The sequence below is a fragment of the Lepidochelys olivacea genome (genome assembly GCF_965140295.1).
Source record: "Lepidochelys olivacea isolate rLepOli2 genome assembly, chromosome: 2".
Lineage (NCBI taxonomy): Eukaryota > Metazoa > Chordata > Testudines > Cheloniidae > Lepidochelys > Lepidochelys olivacea.
In genome coordinates, this window is record NC_140412.1 from 270,376,131 (window position 1) to 270,393,384 (window position 17,254).

The 17,254-nt window shown below is 63.8% G+C and overlaps 1 protein-coding gene across 1 annotated transcript in view; it reads left to right on the forward strand.

The window, feature by feature from the left end:
• Positions 1-17,254, forward strand: part of LOC311516811 (SCO-spondin-like) — a 129,641-nt gene that overhangs the window by 55,877 nt on the left and 56,510 nt on the right. The window contains exons 40-54 of the mRNA XM_084621145.1: positions 1,173-1,227; positions 1,714-1,833; positions 2,075-2,293; positions 2,951-3,078; positions 5,108-5,249; positions 5,426-5,590; positions 6,121-6,310; positions 6,872-6,911; positions 10,108-10,165; positions 11,018-11,138; positions 12,007-12,229; positions 12,718-12,859; positions 14,393-14,548; positions 15,423-15,836; positions 16,321-16,449. Of these exons, the coding sequence (XP_084477271.1) occupies positions 1,173-1,227; positions 1,714-1,833; positions 2,075-2,293; positions 2,951-3,078; positions 5,108-5,249; positions 5,426-5,590; positions 6,121-6,310; positions 6,872-6,911; positions 10,108-10,165; positions 11,018-11,138; positions 12,007-12,229; positions 12,718-12,859; positions 14,393-14,548; positions 15,423-15,836; positions 16,321-16,449 (2,302 nt within the window). The remainder of the gene's footprint in view (positions 1-1,172; positions 1,228-1,713; positions 1,834-2,074; positions 2,294-2,950; positions 3,079-5,107; positions 5,250-5,425; positions 5,591-6,120; positions 6,311-6,871; positions 6,912-10,107; positions 10,166-11,017; positions 11,139-12,006; positions 12,230-12,717; positions 12,860-14,392; positions 14,549-15,422; positions 15,837-16,320; positions 16,450-17,254) is intronic.

Consider the following 17,254-nt stretch of genomic DNA (forward strand, 5'->3'; position numbering starts at 1 on the left):
AGCCCTGCCCTCTGAGCCGGGGGAGGGAGGCCCGGTCAGCCCCGGGGGTGCAGCCCCAGCCGGTGGGAGCTGGCGTTGCTGGAGAAGGGCCTCTGGCCCTGGCTAGGAACCCTTTGGCAGGGGATAGCACGGTGGGTTGGGGGGGGCAGGGCGAGGCTGGGGGGTTCATGGGGATTTAATGGGTTGTCACGGAGTCCCCGGGGCGATGCTCTGGAACTGCTCCCCACGAAGCCAGGCAGGACTCTGGGGAAGTCTCCTCTCTGAGCAGCCTGTCTGCAGGACACACAGCTCACCCGGCTTCCCCCTTCCTGGGTCTGACCTCGGAGCATTCAGCCTCCTCTGCCCCTCCGTGCGCTTCCCACAGCGAGTCCCCCCAGGCGGGGTCCTGGGGAAGCCAGAGGGTCCTGCCCCCCAACTCCGCAGTCAGACGTGACTCTCAGCCAGCCAGTAACACAGAAGGTTTATTAGACGACAGGAACATGGTCTAACACACAGCTTGCAGGTGCAGGGAACAGGACCCCTCAGCCAGGTACATTTTGGGGTGCAGGGATCCAGACAACCCCGTCTGCCCTTCACTCCATGTCCCAGCCAGCCCCAAACTGAAACTCCCTCCAGCCCCTCCTCCTCTGGGCTTTGTCTCTTTCCCGGGCCAGGAGGTCACCTGATTCCTTTGTTCTCCAACCCTTTAGCTCTCACCTTGCAGGGGGGAAGGGCCCAGGCCATCAGGTGCCAGGAAACAGGGTGTTGGCCATTCTCTGTGTCCAGACCCCTGCCCACACCTGCCCTCTAGGGCTCTGCAATGATCATACACCCTTACCCCACCACCTAGATACTTAAGAACTGCCTAGGGGAAACTGAGGCACCCCCCACTATTCAGAGGTAACATTAAGAACAGTCCCACTTCATCACACGGGTCTGGGCGTGAACCTCCCATGACGTCTCCAGCTCAGTGCAGAGCTGGTTGGAGCCCACAAGTCTTTGTGCCCCACTGGGGGCTGGGAGACTCAGCAAGGGGCTGCCCGAACCCGCCCCCTCCCCTGCAGCTCCCCCCGCAGGGGCTGTCATGGAGCCCGGCTGGCCCTGCAGCATGGGCACTGGGCTGGCACCCCGGAGAGCTGCGGTTAGTCCCTGGCTCCGGGGCTCAGGCTGGTTCCAACCGTCTCTCGCCACAGGGGCGGGTGCTGGTGGAGGGCAGGGGTGCGTCCTGCTGCTACTGCACTGAAGCGGGTGAGTCCTGCGCTGGGGGGATCCGGGGGGTGCTTAGGCCATGGCGCGGGTCACAGGAGGGGAGGGACTCTCACAACACATGCCCCAGCCAGTCCTGGCAATGCCCCTCCATCCCAACCTCGAGCCCCCGCATGCCGATGCCCCTCAGACCTGACCCGCAGCCCCCCAGTAGCCTGTGCTGGTCCGGGCAGAGTGTGGGCTGTCCCCAGCGTGGGGCCAGCCATGGGGCGGGTTCTCCAGCCCCCCTGGGGCTCTCCTGGGATGTGCCGCCCCTTTCCCCTGGGATTGAAGGCAGCAGGGAGCCCAGCCCCTGGCGGGCGAAGGGAGGTACAAGGGGGACTCCTGCCCCCAGGGCTGTGTGGGGACGGCAGGTGTGGGGGAGCTGGGAGGGGATCTCCCGAGCACGCACGGCTCCAGGGCAGGGCCCGCGGTGTGTCTGGCACAGAATCGAAGGGACCGAGGCAGAAATCCTGTCGCCCTGCTCAGGTGAGAACCGGACCAGCGCGCCTGCTGTCCAGACGGCCAGGCCCCCGGGCCCCACCCTGGCCAGCCCGGCTGCCTCCATCAGCCCTCCTCTCGTCACCTTCCCGCTGCCCCCTCTCGGAGGTAAGTCCTGACTCCATGGGCCCCCAGGAGCGCCCCCCGGGCAGTGTGGGGGGGTCACTTGGACAGAGGCCGGAAGGGCCCCTGGGATGGACTCGGTGTGGCCGGGTCAGTCTCTGATTCCCAGCACAGGGCAGGGGCATCTCCTGAGTCAGGCTCTGCTGCCAAGCCCCCTCCGCCCGGCCCGCCTGCCTCTGGCCCAGCGTGCACAGCAGCGCCCGTGACCCCCGTCTCTGTCCGCCAGACCGGTGCTACGGCCCGCTGGGTTTGGCCTCCTTACCGGACAGCTGCTTCACAGCCTCCTCCCAGCAGCCGGAGAACCCTGCCCACGCCGGGCGCCTCAACTACGTGCTGCCAGGCTCGGACCTGCAGGGCTGGGGGCCCCAGGCAGAGGTGTACCAGGAGCTGGTCTCCAAGCCGCCCTACCTGCAGGTGGATCTGCTGGAGCCCAGGAACCTCACGGGTAGGTGCCTGGCCTGGGTCGCTCGTGCAGTGAACATGCTCCAGCCCCCGGCCTTCCTTGGCTTCCGGGGGGCACAGGAGACGCCAGAGCCCCAGGGCAGTGCTGGGGGGCGGGTGCCATGCTGCCCATCCTCCGCTGCTCGGTGCCCTGCGCTGGCTCTCCACACTCTGGGCTGGGCAAAGTGCGGTGCCTCTTCAGAGCCCTCAGCAGCCCAGGACCCGATTACCTCCTGGGCCACCTGTATCCCTAAGAAGACATGGGTCACCCGGACCTTCCCGAGCCGGGGCATCATCCTCAGCCCTGGGCTGTTGGCTGTGGGACTCCCTGCCACTGGACAAGAGGCTGAGCCATACGGCAGGCCAGTCCAGGGCTGGCAACGCTGGCTCATGCTCTTCAAGTGAGCGGGCTGGGGACGATCCTTGGAGCCGTCTCCACACGATCCTTAGCGATCCCGACAGACCGACCATGTGGCGCTCTGCAGCCGGGGTGCCAGGCCCTGCCGGGCTGGCGTCAAACCCGCCCCGCCACAGCCCTGCTGCCGAGGGGCAGCTCTCAGCTCACAGGCTGGTGCTGATTCCTGGGGCTCCCCAGCCCATACCCTGGAGAGCCCCGTGTCCCTGCAGGGGCCCTGAGCTGTGCTGTGTTCTCCTCCCCCAGGGGTGGTGGTGCAGGGGGCAGGCTCCTCGGACGCCTACGTTACCAGCTTCCTCCTGCAGTTCAGCATGGACGGGCTGAGGTGGCATGAGTACCGGGAGGTCTCTGCGGACGCCCAGCCAGAGCCCAAGGTACCTCCCCAAACCAGCCCCCCAGCAGCCGTGTGGTGGTGTGCGGTGGGAGGTTGGTTTGGACGCTGTCACAGATCCACCGGCCCAGTGCTCCCCCGCGGCTGTGGAGCGGTGCCTGTGAGGACCCTGTTAGAGTGTTAGCCCCCTTAGGGTCATGCTCCCTCGCTGGCGTAAGCCCCTGGACACCCCCCTTCCCCCGCCTCCTGGAACCGCACCTCTGAGCCTTCAGCCCCCTGCTTCCCACCATGAGTGCACTCGAATCGCACCCCTGGGAGGCTTGCACCCCCACAGGGAGCAATGACCCTGACCTCTTCAGACTCTTGGCCAGCGGGGTAAGAGCAGGAAGCTTATTCGACCTCTGGACGCCACCTGTCCTAGACCTTTCGTGGTTAGCACAGAGAAGCGGAACGGTCCAGCAGGGTCCAGCGGGGTATGTCCAGAACCCAGGTGGGCTCAGACCCCTCTGTGGAGTCCCCAACCCCCAGTCCAGAAGTGTGTGTCTCCAGCTGCCCATAACCCAAGGTCATCCCCCCCTATGTCCTCAGTCTTTGTTCTTCTTCTTCCCCGACAAGCAGGGCTACCCGGTCTCCTCCTGACTCACTCTTGTTCCCTGGCTTCCTGCAGAGGACCAGGGTCGTCAGTAGCTAGGTAACAAACTGATGGGCCATTGTCTGGATCCAGGCCCCACCTGGATCTCTGGATTCTTCTGCAAAGCAAACACCTTTCACCCCTCTCCTCCCCACCTAGTTACTCATGCCGCGCATAGGGGAAACTGAGGCACGCACAATATGCGTACAAAATATTCTGGAAAAATCCCCCTTCATCTCAGGGGTTTGCACCCCTGGGGGCGTATGTGAGGTGGTGGCTGTGTGAGCCCGTGGATACGCCGGAGCTTCTGTGCGTGCGTGCATTTGTGTGTGTGTGTGTGTTTGGGGGGGGCATCTCATAGAATCATAGGACTGGAAGGGACCTCAAGAGAGCATCTCGTCCAGTCCCCTGCACTCATGGCAGGACCTGCTCTTAAAAATCTCCAGTGACAGGGACTCCACCACCTCCCTGGGCAATTTATTCCCGTGCCTAACCACCCTGACAGGTCGGAGGTTTTTCCTAATGTCCAACCTAAACCGCCCTGGCTGCAATTTAAGCCCATTGCGTCTTGTCCTGTCCTCAGAGGTTCAGAAGAACAATTTTTCTCCCCCTTTGTAACCACCTTTTATGTACTTGAAAACTGTTCTCATGTCCCCTCTCAGTCTTCTCTGCTGCAGACTAAACAAACCCAATTCTTTCAATCTTTCCTCATAGCTCATGTTTTCTAGACCTTTACTCAATTTTGTTGCTCTTTTCTGGACTTTCTCCACATGCATGTGCATATATTTGGCATGTGTGTGTTTGGGGCGTATGCATGTATGTTTGGGGCATGTGCATGTGGTCGGAGGTGTGTAAGTGCGTGTTTGGGGCATGTGAATGTGTTGGGAGGTGTTTGGTGTGTGTGTGTGTGTTTGGGGCATGTGCTTGTGTTCAGGGCGTGTGTGTGTGTGTGATCGGGGTGTGTGCGTGTGTGTTTGTGGCATATGCGTGTCTTGGGAGGTGTTTGGGGCATGTGCGTGTGTGTGTTTGGGGCGTGTGCATGTGTTGGGAGGTGTTCTGAGGTGTTTATGCGTGTGTTTCGGGTGTGTGCATGTGTTGGGAGGTGTTTGGGACGTGTGTGGGAGGTGTTTGGGGCATGAGCGTGTGTGGGAGGTCTTTGGGGCGTGGGCGTGTGTGGGGCGTGGGCGTGTGTGGGGCGTGGGCGTGTGTGGGGCGTGTGTGGGGCGTGGGCGTGTGTGGGGCGTGTGTGGGGCGTGGGCGTGTGTGGGGCGTGGGCGTGGGCGTGTGTGGGCATGGGCGTGGGCGTGTGTGGGGCGTGGGCGGGGTGTGGGCATGTGTGGGGCGTGGGCGGGGCGTGTTTGGGGCGTGGGCATGGGCGTGGGCATGTGTGGGGCGTGGGCGTGGCGTGTGGGGCTGAGCCGGCCGGTCGCTGCCCCTGCAGCTGTTCCTGGGGAACGCCGACGACTCCACGCCGGTGGTGAGGACGTTCCAGCACATGGTCCGTGCCCGGCACGTCCGCATCCTCCCCCACGACTTCCACCACGGGATCTTCCTGCGGGCCGAGCTGCTGGGCTGCGAGAGAGGTACCGCGCCCTGGCCCCTCGCGGGCAGCGGGGGCGGGGAGGTGGGGGGGGGCAGGTGCAGTGAGGGCGCCCCCTGGGGTTGGGGGCTTGGTTTCTCAGGGCGGGCCCGTCTCCTGGGACTGACCTGGAATTGCCTCACCCCCCCGACCTGCTCTTCCGCCTTCCCTGCCCCCCAGTGCCCCCTGTGCCCCCTGGGGCACCGACTGCACCACCGGGCCGGAGGCCCTGCCGGACCGGTCAGTTCCAGTGCCGCAACGGACGCTGCGTCCCCGCTGGGCCCCGCGGCGCCGTGTGCAACGGAGTCGACGACTGTGGAGACTTCTCGGACGAGCTGCGCTGCGGTGAGCGGGGGGGCCCAGCCCGGGGGGCAGGGCGGGGCCGGGGCCAGCCCTGCAGGGCTCAGGGAGTGTCCTGGGGACTCAGCCTCGGCAGTTGCACCGTCCCACGCTGGCTGGGCAGGGGCTGTGGCTGTTGAACAGCTGCTGCGGGCCTCCCCGGAGGGGGCAGCCTCTTCGTGCTGGGGCAGCGAGCTTTGCAAACCACCCCCGAGGCAGCTCAGGTCTGGGCCTTCGAGTCCCGTCCGATCAGCCGCTGCCTCCCTGCCCAGAGGGGGCTGCCTTTCTGTGGTGGCAGAGCAGAGCCCACAGGCAGTTCGCACGGTCGGTTCAGACCAGGCGCTCGGAGCTGCAGCCACATGCTAGAGCGGGAGGGCCGGGGCTAGGGCTGCCAGGCACAGGAAATGTCTCCCCAGGCCTTGGTCTGGAGCCTGGGAAAGGCTGAGCCCGGCTGGCCTGTGCAGCCTCTGCTCCCATGCCTGCTCGGAGAGCTCCCCCGGCCTGCTTACCAGCCCCGCCTCTGTGCCCCCTCACAGGAACAGCCCCATCCGTGGGGCCCTCCGCCCCCTGGCGCTGCCCCCTCTCCCACTTCCACTGCGCGCTGTCTGACGGCTGCATCGACGCCTCCCGGCGGTGCGACGGCATCGCCGACTGTCCGGACGGCACCGACGAGGCCGGCTGCGGCGCCCTGCCCGGGAGCACAGTGCCCCCTGCCAGCACAGCCAGGTACCGCATGGGGCAGAGGTGGGGGGGTTGCCTGGACCCCTATGACGAGACCCCTATGACGAGGCCTGTCGGAGACAGGGATGTGTCACGGAGACAGCTGGCGGGCGTACAGCGAGGGGAGCAGGACAAGTCCTGTCGGCCCATCCTGGGGTCAGCGTGGGAGCGAACCCTGCTGCCTGCCCCCAGGCCTGGGCTGTGGGGCACCAGCCCTGCCGCTGGGAGGAGATTCTCCAACTGGATCCATCCCAATACCCCATCCAGGGACCCAGCCCCCCATTCCAGCCCCCGTGACCCCTGGTGTACCCTACCACTCCCCAGGCCCCGCTGGCCAGCATGGGTGTGTTGCCCTGTGCATCCCTGGCTCTGCAGAGCTCTCCCTGGGGGGCTGGTCTGATGCCCCCTCCTGGGAGCCATGCCCTGGAGCTGAGCGGGCAGGCCTGGGGCGGGGGTTCCCCCAGTGCAGTGGAGAGGGGCTGCCCCATGACCTGGGACGGGAGGCCCCCGGCGGCAGCTTTCCAGCGGGGGCAACACTAATTCATCCCTTTGCTCTGGTTCTTTCAGCAGCTGGGCCCCCGGGCAGCCCTCGCCACCCACCCAGGAGGTGAGAGAGCCTGCAGCGGGGCAGGGAGGGGAGGGGGAATCTTGCAGCTGCCCTGTTAGTGTGTTAATGACCTGTCCCCATGTCCCCCCAAGCCCTGCCTGGCTGGGCTGCCACCGAGCTGGGGACCTGTGCAGAAGGGCAGGACCCTGTGTAACGAGGCTGGTTCTGGCGGGACCCAACGGAGAGTGCCCATACAGGACAAATTGCTTCAAGTCGGGCAGTTGCAGCCCAAGGCTGGGGTTTCTGTGGGCACCAAGGCAAACCAGCCAGCCAGAGAAGACTTCGGTCTCACCCCACTGGCTAACCACAAGTCACACAAGCGATTCCCTCAGACACTCCAGTTTCCCAGTTGTCACGGAGTGTGGGGGAGTCCAGGCCCTGCACCCCTCTTCCTGGGATTCACTGAGACTCTCAGCCAGCCAGTAAAACAGAAGGTTTATTGGACAATGGGAACACAGTCGAAAACAGAGCTTGTGGGTACAACCAGGACCCCTCAGTCAAGTCCTTTTGGGGGAGCAGACCCCAGCCCTGGGGTTCCCTGCGTTCCTCCACCCAGCCCCAAACTGAAAACTAACACACACACACACACACCCCCGCCCCAGCAGCCTCTCTCCTGCAGCCTGTCTTCACATTCCTGGGCAGAGGTGTTACCTCCCCCTCCCGCTCCTGGCTCAGGTGACAGGCTCTCAGGTCTCCCATCCCCAGGGCACATTCCCAGGTCAACACTCCCCCCTCCCTGCTGAGTCACATCGTCACACCAGTATCACCACCAGGGCCACTCGTTATGGGGACGAATGGTTATGAAAACCAACACCCTAGTAAAAAAAAAAAGGTTCCCTCCATCCCAAAGGACCAAGCCCCAGACCCAGGTCAATATACAAATCAGATCTTACCCACAAATCACACTGTTGCTAATCCTTTGGAATCTAAAATCTAAAGGTTTATTCATAAAAGGAAAAGATAGAGATGAGAGCTAGAATGGGTTCAATGGAATCAATGACACACAGCAATGGCAAAGTTCTTGGTTCAGGCTTGTAGCAGTCATGGAATAAACTGCGGGTTCAAATCAGGTCTCTGGAGAACATCCCCAGCTGGGATGGGTCTTTCAGTCCTTGGTTCAAAGCTTCAGCATAGCAAAGTCCCTCCAGAGGCAGGAAGCAGGACTGAATACAAGATGGAGATGTGGCATCAGCCTTTTATAGACTTTTCCAGGAGTAAGAACCCCTCTGTGTTCTTACTGTGGAAAATTACAGCAGAATGGAGTTTGGAGTCACATGGGCAAGTCCCCGCACACTTTGCTGAATCGCAAGGCGTGTCTGCCTTCTCGCAATGGGTCAATGGTATCGCTGATGGTCCTTAATGGGCCATCCAGCAGGCTGGGCAGAGCTGACACCAACCTGTCTGGGGTGTCCCCCAGAAGCACAGCACACGTTTGAACTACAGGCAGGATAGAGCCAATGTTCATAACTTTAACTACAAAAATGATACCCACATATAGACAGCATCATCCTAACCAGCCCACCATCACCTTGTCTGAGACACCCCTTTATACAAGATTTGGTGCCACTACAGGACCTTGGTTGCAACAATGATCTATACGGTCCCAGATTACGTCAATTACGTCACAGCCCCAACGCAAAAGTGATGCAGGAAGGGATGGCACAAACATCTCTGACTGCATCCCAAGAGCTCCCCATCCTGGGTTCTGTCTCACTACAGCTGGTATTGGGTTCGAAGCCGTACCAGTGTAGAACAGAAATGGTTTGCCAAAGTCCTGGTCAATAACATGATTGAATCTCTTTACAGACCCCAGGTAAAACTTGGTTAGAACAATAGTGGATTGGATCTGCCCTTGCAGCATGGTTCCTGTAGGTCTCATGTGATCTTGCCAAGAGCTAAAGAACGTAGCTACTTTATCCATACAAGCTCTGGCAAATGTGTGGAACCCAATTAACATCAAGTCAATGTAGATATTAATGTTGTCCATAGTACAGGAACCTTGGCAGTTAGCCGTGAAAGCAATAGGGTAGTGTGCCTCAGTTTCCCCGTTTCATACAGCACATCAGGTCTGGAATGTCTTTGCCCCTGTGAAAAGTTCCAATACTGTTTACAGGCATTAACTGTGAAACGTCAGTATAACAAGGCCTTTTATCACAAAGTGTGTTCTCATGTATTCCTTTTAACGTGTTCAAGGGTTTTTTCAAAAGATTAGGCACATTGGACATTTTTACAGTTCTTGGTAATAGCAACACCCTAGTTACAAGAATTACCATGAGCAACAACAACAAATTCGTTGCACGTGTCCATTTACAATCAGTTTTGTCATGCCACACCTTTGGCTCAACGCTATTGGGGTTTGGGCCTTTTAGAGTCAGCCTGTGGCTTCCCTTTGCAGAATTAAGGTCTCTCTCTTTCCTTCCCTTCCTGAAGGATCAAACCCAGATTTCTCTGGCGTAACCGAATTCACTGGCTGATTGGCCGTGCTCTCTGTGCTAACAGCTATTAGCGAGTCCTCTTTCTCCCTGCCAGCCAAGTAATTTGCATTACCACAGTTCCCCAGTTCTCAGATCCTTAACTGCTACCGATTCCAAGGCTAGACTCTGTCTTAAAGAGAAACCATCCATTTTCACTGACAAGCCAGACTCAAAGCTCTGTTGTCCTTCCCTCACCAACCTCTGCTTCCACCTGGAATCAGATGTTAAGTTCACTGAGAGACTGCAAGTCATATCCAAAGTGTCCGGAGAGGAGAGTAAACCTGTCCTCCCCTGCATTCTCCAGAGATCAGCTGCCCAGCTGTTCTGCTCTGCAGACTCCGCTCCCCATCCTTCCCTCTGAACCTGGGACACCTCATTTGACCCCCTTTGTACAAGATTTGGTGCCACTACAGGACCTTGGTTGCAACAATGATCTATATGGTCCCAGATTATGTCGATAACGTCACACCCTGTGCGGGGAGGGGGAGTGGATGGCTGCAGGGTTGGGGGAAGGGGAAATGAATGGCTGGAAGGGGAGGGGAGGGGAGTGGATGGCAGCAGGGCTGGAGGAGTGGCTGTCCGTGGGGAGGGTCACGATCTCTTGGTGCCCAAGGCTGTGGGTGGGTCACAGGCTGGTACCTGACTGGCCAGACGGGGGGGAGGAGCGGCCGGACAGAGGGGCTGGTGGCAGGAGGGGTAACGGCTCTTTCCCTGTGTTGCAGGTGTCCCAGGGCACAGAGGGCTGGCTATTCCCTGGAGACGTCCTCCCCACCCCCACAGGTACTGCCTTCCCCCACTCATGGGGGGCTGTCACGGAGTCCCGGGGCGATGCTCTGGAACTGCTCCCCATGAAGCCAGGCAGGACTCTGGGGCAGTCTCCTTTCTGCGAGCAGCCTGTCTGCAGGACACACAGCTCACACAGCTTCCACCTTCCTGGGTCTGACCTCGGAGCATTCAGCCTCCTCTGCCCCTCCGGGCGCTTCCCACAGCGAGTCCCCCCAGGCGGGGTCCTGGGGAAGCCAGAGGGTCCTGCCCCACAACTCCGCAGTCAGACGTGACTCTCAGCCAGCCAGTAAAACAGAAGGTTTATTAGACGACAGGAACATGGTCTAACACAGAGCTTGTTGGTGCAGAGAACAGGACCCCTCAGCTGGGCCCATTTTGGGGGGCAGTGAGCCAGACAACCACAACCACGTCTGCCCTTCACTCCATGTCCCAGTCAGCCCCAAACTGAAACTCCCTCCAGCCCCTCCTCCTCTGGGCTTTGTCCCTTTCCCGGGCCACGAGGGCACCTGATCCCTTTGTTCTCCAGTCCTTCAGCTCTCACCTGGCAGGGGGGAAGGGCCAGGCCATCAGTGGCCAGGAAACAGGGTGTCGGCCATTCTCTGTGTCCAGACCCTTGCCCACACCTGCTCTCTAGGGCTCTGCAATGATCATACACCCTTATCCCACCACCTAGAGACTTAAGAACTGTGTAGGGGAAACTGAGGCACCCCCACACTATTCAGAGGAAACATTAAGAACAGTCCCGCTTTGTCACAGGGGCCCTTCTGGGGTTACCCGCTGTGGGGGAGGGGACACAGGGGCGCATGGGGGGGCACGGCTGCTCTGAGCTGCCCCATCTCCCTGCAGGTCCCTGCAGCGAGCCACTGGGCCTGGACGACGGCAGGATCCGCTACCAGCAGCTGAGCGCCTCCTCCCACCGGGACAGCAACCCCCCGGATGCCGGGCGCCTCAACATAGTGCCCAACATGTGAGCAGCCCCCTGCCACGTGACCAGCCCCTCCTGCCAGGGCCTGGGGGTGGGAATGGGGGGGGAGGGCCCCTCCTGCCAGCGGACACAGGTCCCCCCCAGTGGCTGGAAGGAGATGGGCACGGTCAGGCTGGCAGGAGGGGAACTGACCCTGGGACGTGGTGGATTCTCCGTCCCCGAAAGGCTCTGCCCAGCCAGCGCCTGGACCAGCGGCAGGGGTTAGCTCAGGGCAGTCCGAGCCAATCGCAGGGGACCGTCTCAGGTGACGTCTGTGGCACGAGCGAGGGCTGGGGTCCCCGCTCGTCCAGCCGGGCTCACACCAGCCCGTGTCGAGCTCACGCCAGCCGGAACAGCTGTGCAGCCGCGGCAGCAGGGCGAGTGCATCCCACGACTCCAGCTCGGCCCGGCTCTGCCAGGGCCCCCAGCCACACCCCGACCGGCGAGCAGGGACTCACCGCTGGGCGGGAACGGATGGGAGGGTCTCAGCCCCTGGGAGGAGGTTTCCAGGCTGCCTCGGGGCCAGTTTCCCTGCCTGTGGAGTGGGGCTCGGATCTGTGGGTTGGGGTCTGTCCCCGCAGCGTCTAAGGCGAGGGGCCGGCGGGCGACCAAGGTCCCTGTGCTCTGGGTCACGCATGGGTTCCAGGAGCTGCGACCAGCCCCCTTTCCTGCTGGCGGGAGGGGAGCGGGTGCCCTGGGGGGGTCATGCCCCGTGGGAGCTGCTGAGCCCCCTGAGGGAGGGAGCTGTCAGATGGCAGGGCCCTGGCACCGATGGATCTCGGTGGGCGACTCCCCACCCCAGGGTGCCTGGGCCCTCTCGGTCAGGGCTGGTGCTGGGCCTGCCCCATCGCTTCCCCTCTGCCCCTCCCAGACTGAACATCGAGCCAGGCTGGAGCCCCCTGGAGACCGACAGCAGCCCGTACTTCCAGGTGGACTTCCTGCAGCCCACCTTTGTGAGCGCACTGGTCACGCAGGGCGGGCCGACGGCCGGGGGCTACGTCACCAGGTATCGTCTGCAGTACAGCCACGACGGGGTGCACTACCGTGACTACACGGGGGCAGCACGCGGCGCCGTGCCCCCCCAGCCGGCTCAGGTACCCGGCCATGCCCCCCGGGGCTCGGCCCACTCCCCCCACCCCAGGCCACTGGGCCGTCTGCGCGGCACGGGTGGCCTGAGGCAGCCCACGAGCTTTGCAGCGTGCCCTCATCTCCAGTGCCCGGCATGCCACCGCGCGTGCCCGGCTCAGTCAGTGCCCAGGGCCAGGGCCCTGCGGGTCGGCATTCAGGGTCTCTCCGGCCAGGCTGCTCCTGTCATGATGGAGCACTGCGTGCCGGGAGCCGTGGTCTCCAGGGGCTGCTGTATGATGCCACAGAGGTGCCACCCTCAGGGGTCTGGCAAGTCACCAGCGTGGCCCTCGGCTGAAGCCTGAGATCTGGGTGCAGCTCAGACCCAGACCCCCGCCTCGGTCAGCCCCCGAGCCTGCCCCCTCCCGTCCCACGCCAGCCGGCAGTGGGGACAGAGCCTCTCCCCTGCCCGCTCTCCAGCCCTGGGCTGACCGCTCCCTCCGGGTCCCTCGGCCAGGTACTGGAGGGAAACTTCGACAGTCACACGCCGGTGCAGAGGGAGCTGCGCCCCCTGATCCTCGCCCGCTACCTGCGGCTGGTGCCTGTGGAGTATCACCGGAGCATCCACCTGCGCATGGAGGCGCTGGGCTGCCCCTGGAGTGAGTGCTGCTCCCCCCGAGATCGGGGGTGGGGGGCTCTGTGACCCTGTGGGGCCGGGCTGGGGAGCATGAGGGGGGCCTGTGACCCAGCAGGGTGGGGACAGGGAGCAGGGGGGCCTGTAACCTGGCAGGGCTGGAGAGCATGAGGGGGCCTGTGACCCTGCGGGGCGGGGACCTGGAGCAGGGTGTCTGTGACCCTGCAGGGCTGAGCTGGGTCCCTGGTACCCCCGGCCGTTGCTCTAGCCTCTCACCCTGGGCTGCTCTCCCCGTCCTCCGGAGCACCTTTCTCTGGATCCTGCACAGGCTGATGCCCCCCACTCTGGGCTCCGGCCCCTGGGGGCACCTTGCAGGCCCTGCCAGGGGAGGGGTGGGTAGTGCCAGGCCTCGGCCTTGCCCTCCCCCATGGGGCGACAGAGCAGGCAGCCCAGCTCCACCTGGGCCCAGCCTTGCGCTGAGTTTATTTGGGGCTGAGCCTCGCCTCGCCTGCTCCGTTCCCTGCTCAGGGGTCCCTCCCTGCATCTGCCCAGCCCCGACCAGTGCCAGGCTGCAGGGCAGAGTCCCGGGCTCTGGGGAGAAAAAGGCCCCGTGATTGCCTAGCCCGTCACTGCCGATGGCCTGAGCTGCTGGTGCTGGGCGAACCACGTGCAGGGAGCTGCCGGGCCTGGGGCAGGGGGCAAGTGCCCGGGGGTCAGTCAGGGCACCGCAGGAAGGGACAGTTGGGCCGAGTCCCCAGGGAAACATCCCATTAGTCAGGGAATCCTTGCCGGGGGGGCGGGGGGCTGGAGAGAGCCTGGAGCAGAGAGAGCCAGAACTGCCCTGGCGGCTGGGCATGGACGGGCGAGGGGCCACCGGTGGCCTGCCCCGGGCTCTGCCCACGCGGGTGTGAGTGACTCAGACCCTGAGGAGAGGATCCCCCGCGGGAGGTTCCCCCATGGCCCAGCTCCGTCGCCCGTTCCCAGGCGCCCCCCGATAGCCATTCCCTCGCCCCCGGGGGATGTGCCCTAGAGACCAGCAGGCACGTGTTCCCCCCACCCCCACCCTATGGAGGCTTCTCTGAGCCCTTTCCATCTCCCCAGCCCCCGCCATGTCTCCTGCTCTCCCCTGAGCCCCATTTCCCAGCACTGCCAGCTGCGGGCACCTCTCCCATAGGGCCAGGCACCCTGGGCACGACAGGTGGGGCCCGGAGCCTTCCCCGTTGAGCTGTCTCGTCTCTGCCCCCGAGTCCAGCCTCTGCCCTGGGGAGACCAGAGTGCACGACTCTGCCTGGGGTCGGGGTCCCCGGGACTGGGGCGTGCTGCTGGTGGGGGATGGTGGGGGCCTCGGGGCGCTGTGTGAAGCCCCTGCGGCCCCCTGTGATGGCAGGGCCGGCTGCAGAGCCTTCCTGGGCGAGCAGGGATGTGCTAGGTGGGGGGGCAGGATGGGGAGGCTTAGGGGGCAGGACGTGGGAATCTAGGGGGCAGGAGGGGGGACCCAGAGCAGCTCAGCCAGCACCATGGCCCTCCCACTGATCAGTTCCTTCTCCCTCTCCCCAAGGTGCTGCTCCACTGGGGCCCAGGCCCACCTCTGAGCAGCCCCTGCTCCCCACGGCGACTCTGGTCCCAGGATCCAGGATTCCCAGCACAGTCAATGAGAGCCGTGAGGCCAAACCCACGGGCCAGCCAGTGAAGCCGCCAGGCACCATGGCAGCAGGTAAGAGTGGGCCGGGAGCAGGGCAAAGAGACGTGGCACCGGGTGCTGGGTCCCCATTAGAGAGCAGGAGTGTCCGAGTCACTGGGAATGGACAGGCCCGGCCCGTCCTGCCAGCAGCCCCACAGTCCCCAAACCAGCCCTGCGCCTGCTGCCCCAGGGGGTGGTGTCACGGATCCCCAGCGTCGGGGCTACAGCTGTGTCCAGGAGGAGCCCCCTCGCAATGTCAGACCCCAAGGGGTCCTGGGGGAGCCTCTTCTGCTCCACAGGGACCGACAGGCCTAGCCCGGACCTGCAGCAACCCTCAGGCAGCCTGGGAAGCCCGGAGCTGAGCCCTGGATGGTCAGAGCACCCTCTCTCCTGGCCAGCCCAGAGCCCAGCCCTGCTGTCAGGACCCCCACTGATGATGCTGCCTGTCTCTGTCTGACCCCCTAGGTCAGACCCCAAGGTAGGGAGCCTCAACTCCTTCCCGCAGCCAGCTTCTCTCATCCCCCTGCACTTCCCAGCCCTTAGCTCTCCAGCCGGGTCTGTGCCCAGATTCCCTGTGCCCAGGTCCAGGGGCTGGGGCTGCCATTGTCTGTTCGGGTTTTCCATTGATCTGGGGCAGCCTCAGCCAGTCCTTCCTGACGGCCTGTCCAGTTGGCTCAGCCAGCTTGGTGACCCCCACATACCTCCGTATCTCAGGCGGGGAGGGGGGAGGCAGGCGGGGCTGCGGGGAGGAAGGTGGGGCTGGGTGGGAGGCTGGTGGGGTTGGGCGAAGACAGGTGGGTCTGGGCGGAGGCAGGCGGGGCTGTGGGGGAGGCAGGTGGGTCTGGCCGAAGTCAGGGTGACTGGCCCAGCCCGTCACTGACACGTTTTCTCTCTCTGGCTCACCCAGGGAAGGAGCCGGGCACCGTGCCAACGCTGGGGACGACAGGGCCTGCAGGGGACATGCGCAGGCCTGGAGCAGCTGGCCCCGAGGTGCCCCACCTGAGCACAGCTCGGCCTTGGTGGGGCACTGGGACGCCTGGCCTTGTGGAGGAATCCAGGCGCTCCAGAGCTCCCGGCGTGGCAAGCCCAGAGCCCGGGCGCCCGGGGGAGATGCCCACTGCCTGGTCCCCAGGGACTCCTGGGCTCTTCTGGGCAGGGACAACCTCGCCGGGGAGCCCACGCCTGCTGGGCCCCACCCTGCCGGGCATGGCGGCTGTGACTGTGTCGGCAGCCGGTCCTGGGCCTGGCACCACGGGGCTGCCTGGGCTGCACACTGGCCCCTCCCAGCCTGGCAGGCCTGGGCTGGCCACCACTCTGGCTGGTAAGCAGGGGGCCGGTGCTGGGGGGAGGGCAGGGCCGTGGATGGGCCGTGGCAGAGCCGTGGCCGGGAGCTTGCCAGCTGAGCAGGGATGGGCGGGGGGTGACCCCCAAGGAGAACCCAGCCATTGCAGGGAGCGGAGCTGCTGACCCCTGTGGGGGAGCTGCCCTGCGAAACCCTGCCCATTAAACAGCTGCTGGCCTCTCTAAGGCGGGCCTTACCCACGTGCCCCAGCCTGGGCACCTCCTCCCACCGTTCCGAGTTCCCCTGGACCCTGCCTGGCTCCGCGACTCTGCAGATAGTCTGTGCCCTCCAGGGGAGCAGCCCTGGGCCTGCCGAGATCCAGCCCCGCGCAGTGGGGCAGAGCTGCGACCCTGTCCCCTAAGGATGCCACGCGTGAGGGGCTACTGGGGACAGGATAGCTCTGCGCTGGGCACCCCGCAGGGGGTTCAGTGCCAGCCCCCCAGCCCGTGTGTTCTTCCAGCAGGGCTGCCCTTCCCCCGGCTCCTCTGCACCCAGGGCCAGTTTGCCTGCGAGGTGCTGGGCTGCGTGGAGGCCGCCTTCGTGTGCGACGGGCAGGAGGACTGCCTGGACGGGTCAGACGAGTGGCACTGCGGTGAGTGGGGAGAGGGATGGGGCCAGACCCTCATAGCCACCCCACAATGGAGCTGGACACCCTGGATTTGACCTGGGGGCTCGCCTGGCGCCAGATCCTCCCAGCACCCTGGCCCCCGTCACAGACCCACAGGAGCGGGGCTATGGCCCCAGCTTTGGAACGGTCTTTGGGAGGCCCCTCAGTGTGCCAGACCTGGCTCTTGCTCTGTCCCCCACCTCTTTTTGTTTGTGTTCCCAGGCCTGGCCCTCAAGGCTCCTCCTCGCTATTTGTTCCCCAGCTGGTGGGCGGGGGTTAGTTGCTAGGTACCAAATGTCCCAGTGGTTGGCTTTGCCATTGTCTTCAGGGACCCTCCATTGACCTGGCCCCCAACCCCAGACAGCCAGGTGTGAGCCACATCTGCCTCCCTGGGCCTCTGGGAAGAGCCACCAGCCCTTTCCCTTTCCAACCGCCTGGGGGAAACTGAGGCACCCACCATGTTCATACAAAACATTACAGAAAATTACCACCCCCTAAGGCCCTGCTTGGGGGCCTCTGTGGAGTAAGTGGGACTGTCAGCCCCGCTCCTGGGGCCTGTGGGGTTCAGCATTGAGCCCCCTTCGCGGACTGCCAGTGTGGGGCTAGGGCCCACTCCTGATGTGGGCAGGAATTAGACCAGGACCAGCCCAGCGGGTCACACATGGGCAAAGGCTGGCGAGGCTGGCCTAGGAGCTGCCAGGCTGGGCTCCCAGGGGCTGGAGGCGGGCGGCTCCTCGCTGAGCGAATGGGGCTCGGTGCCTGCGGGCTGGGGGCGCTGGGCCAGGCCCAC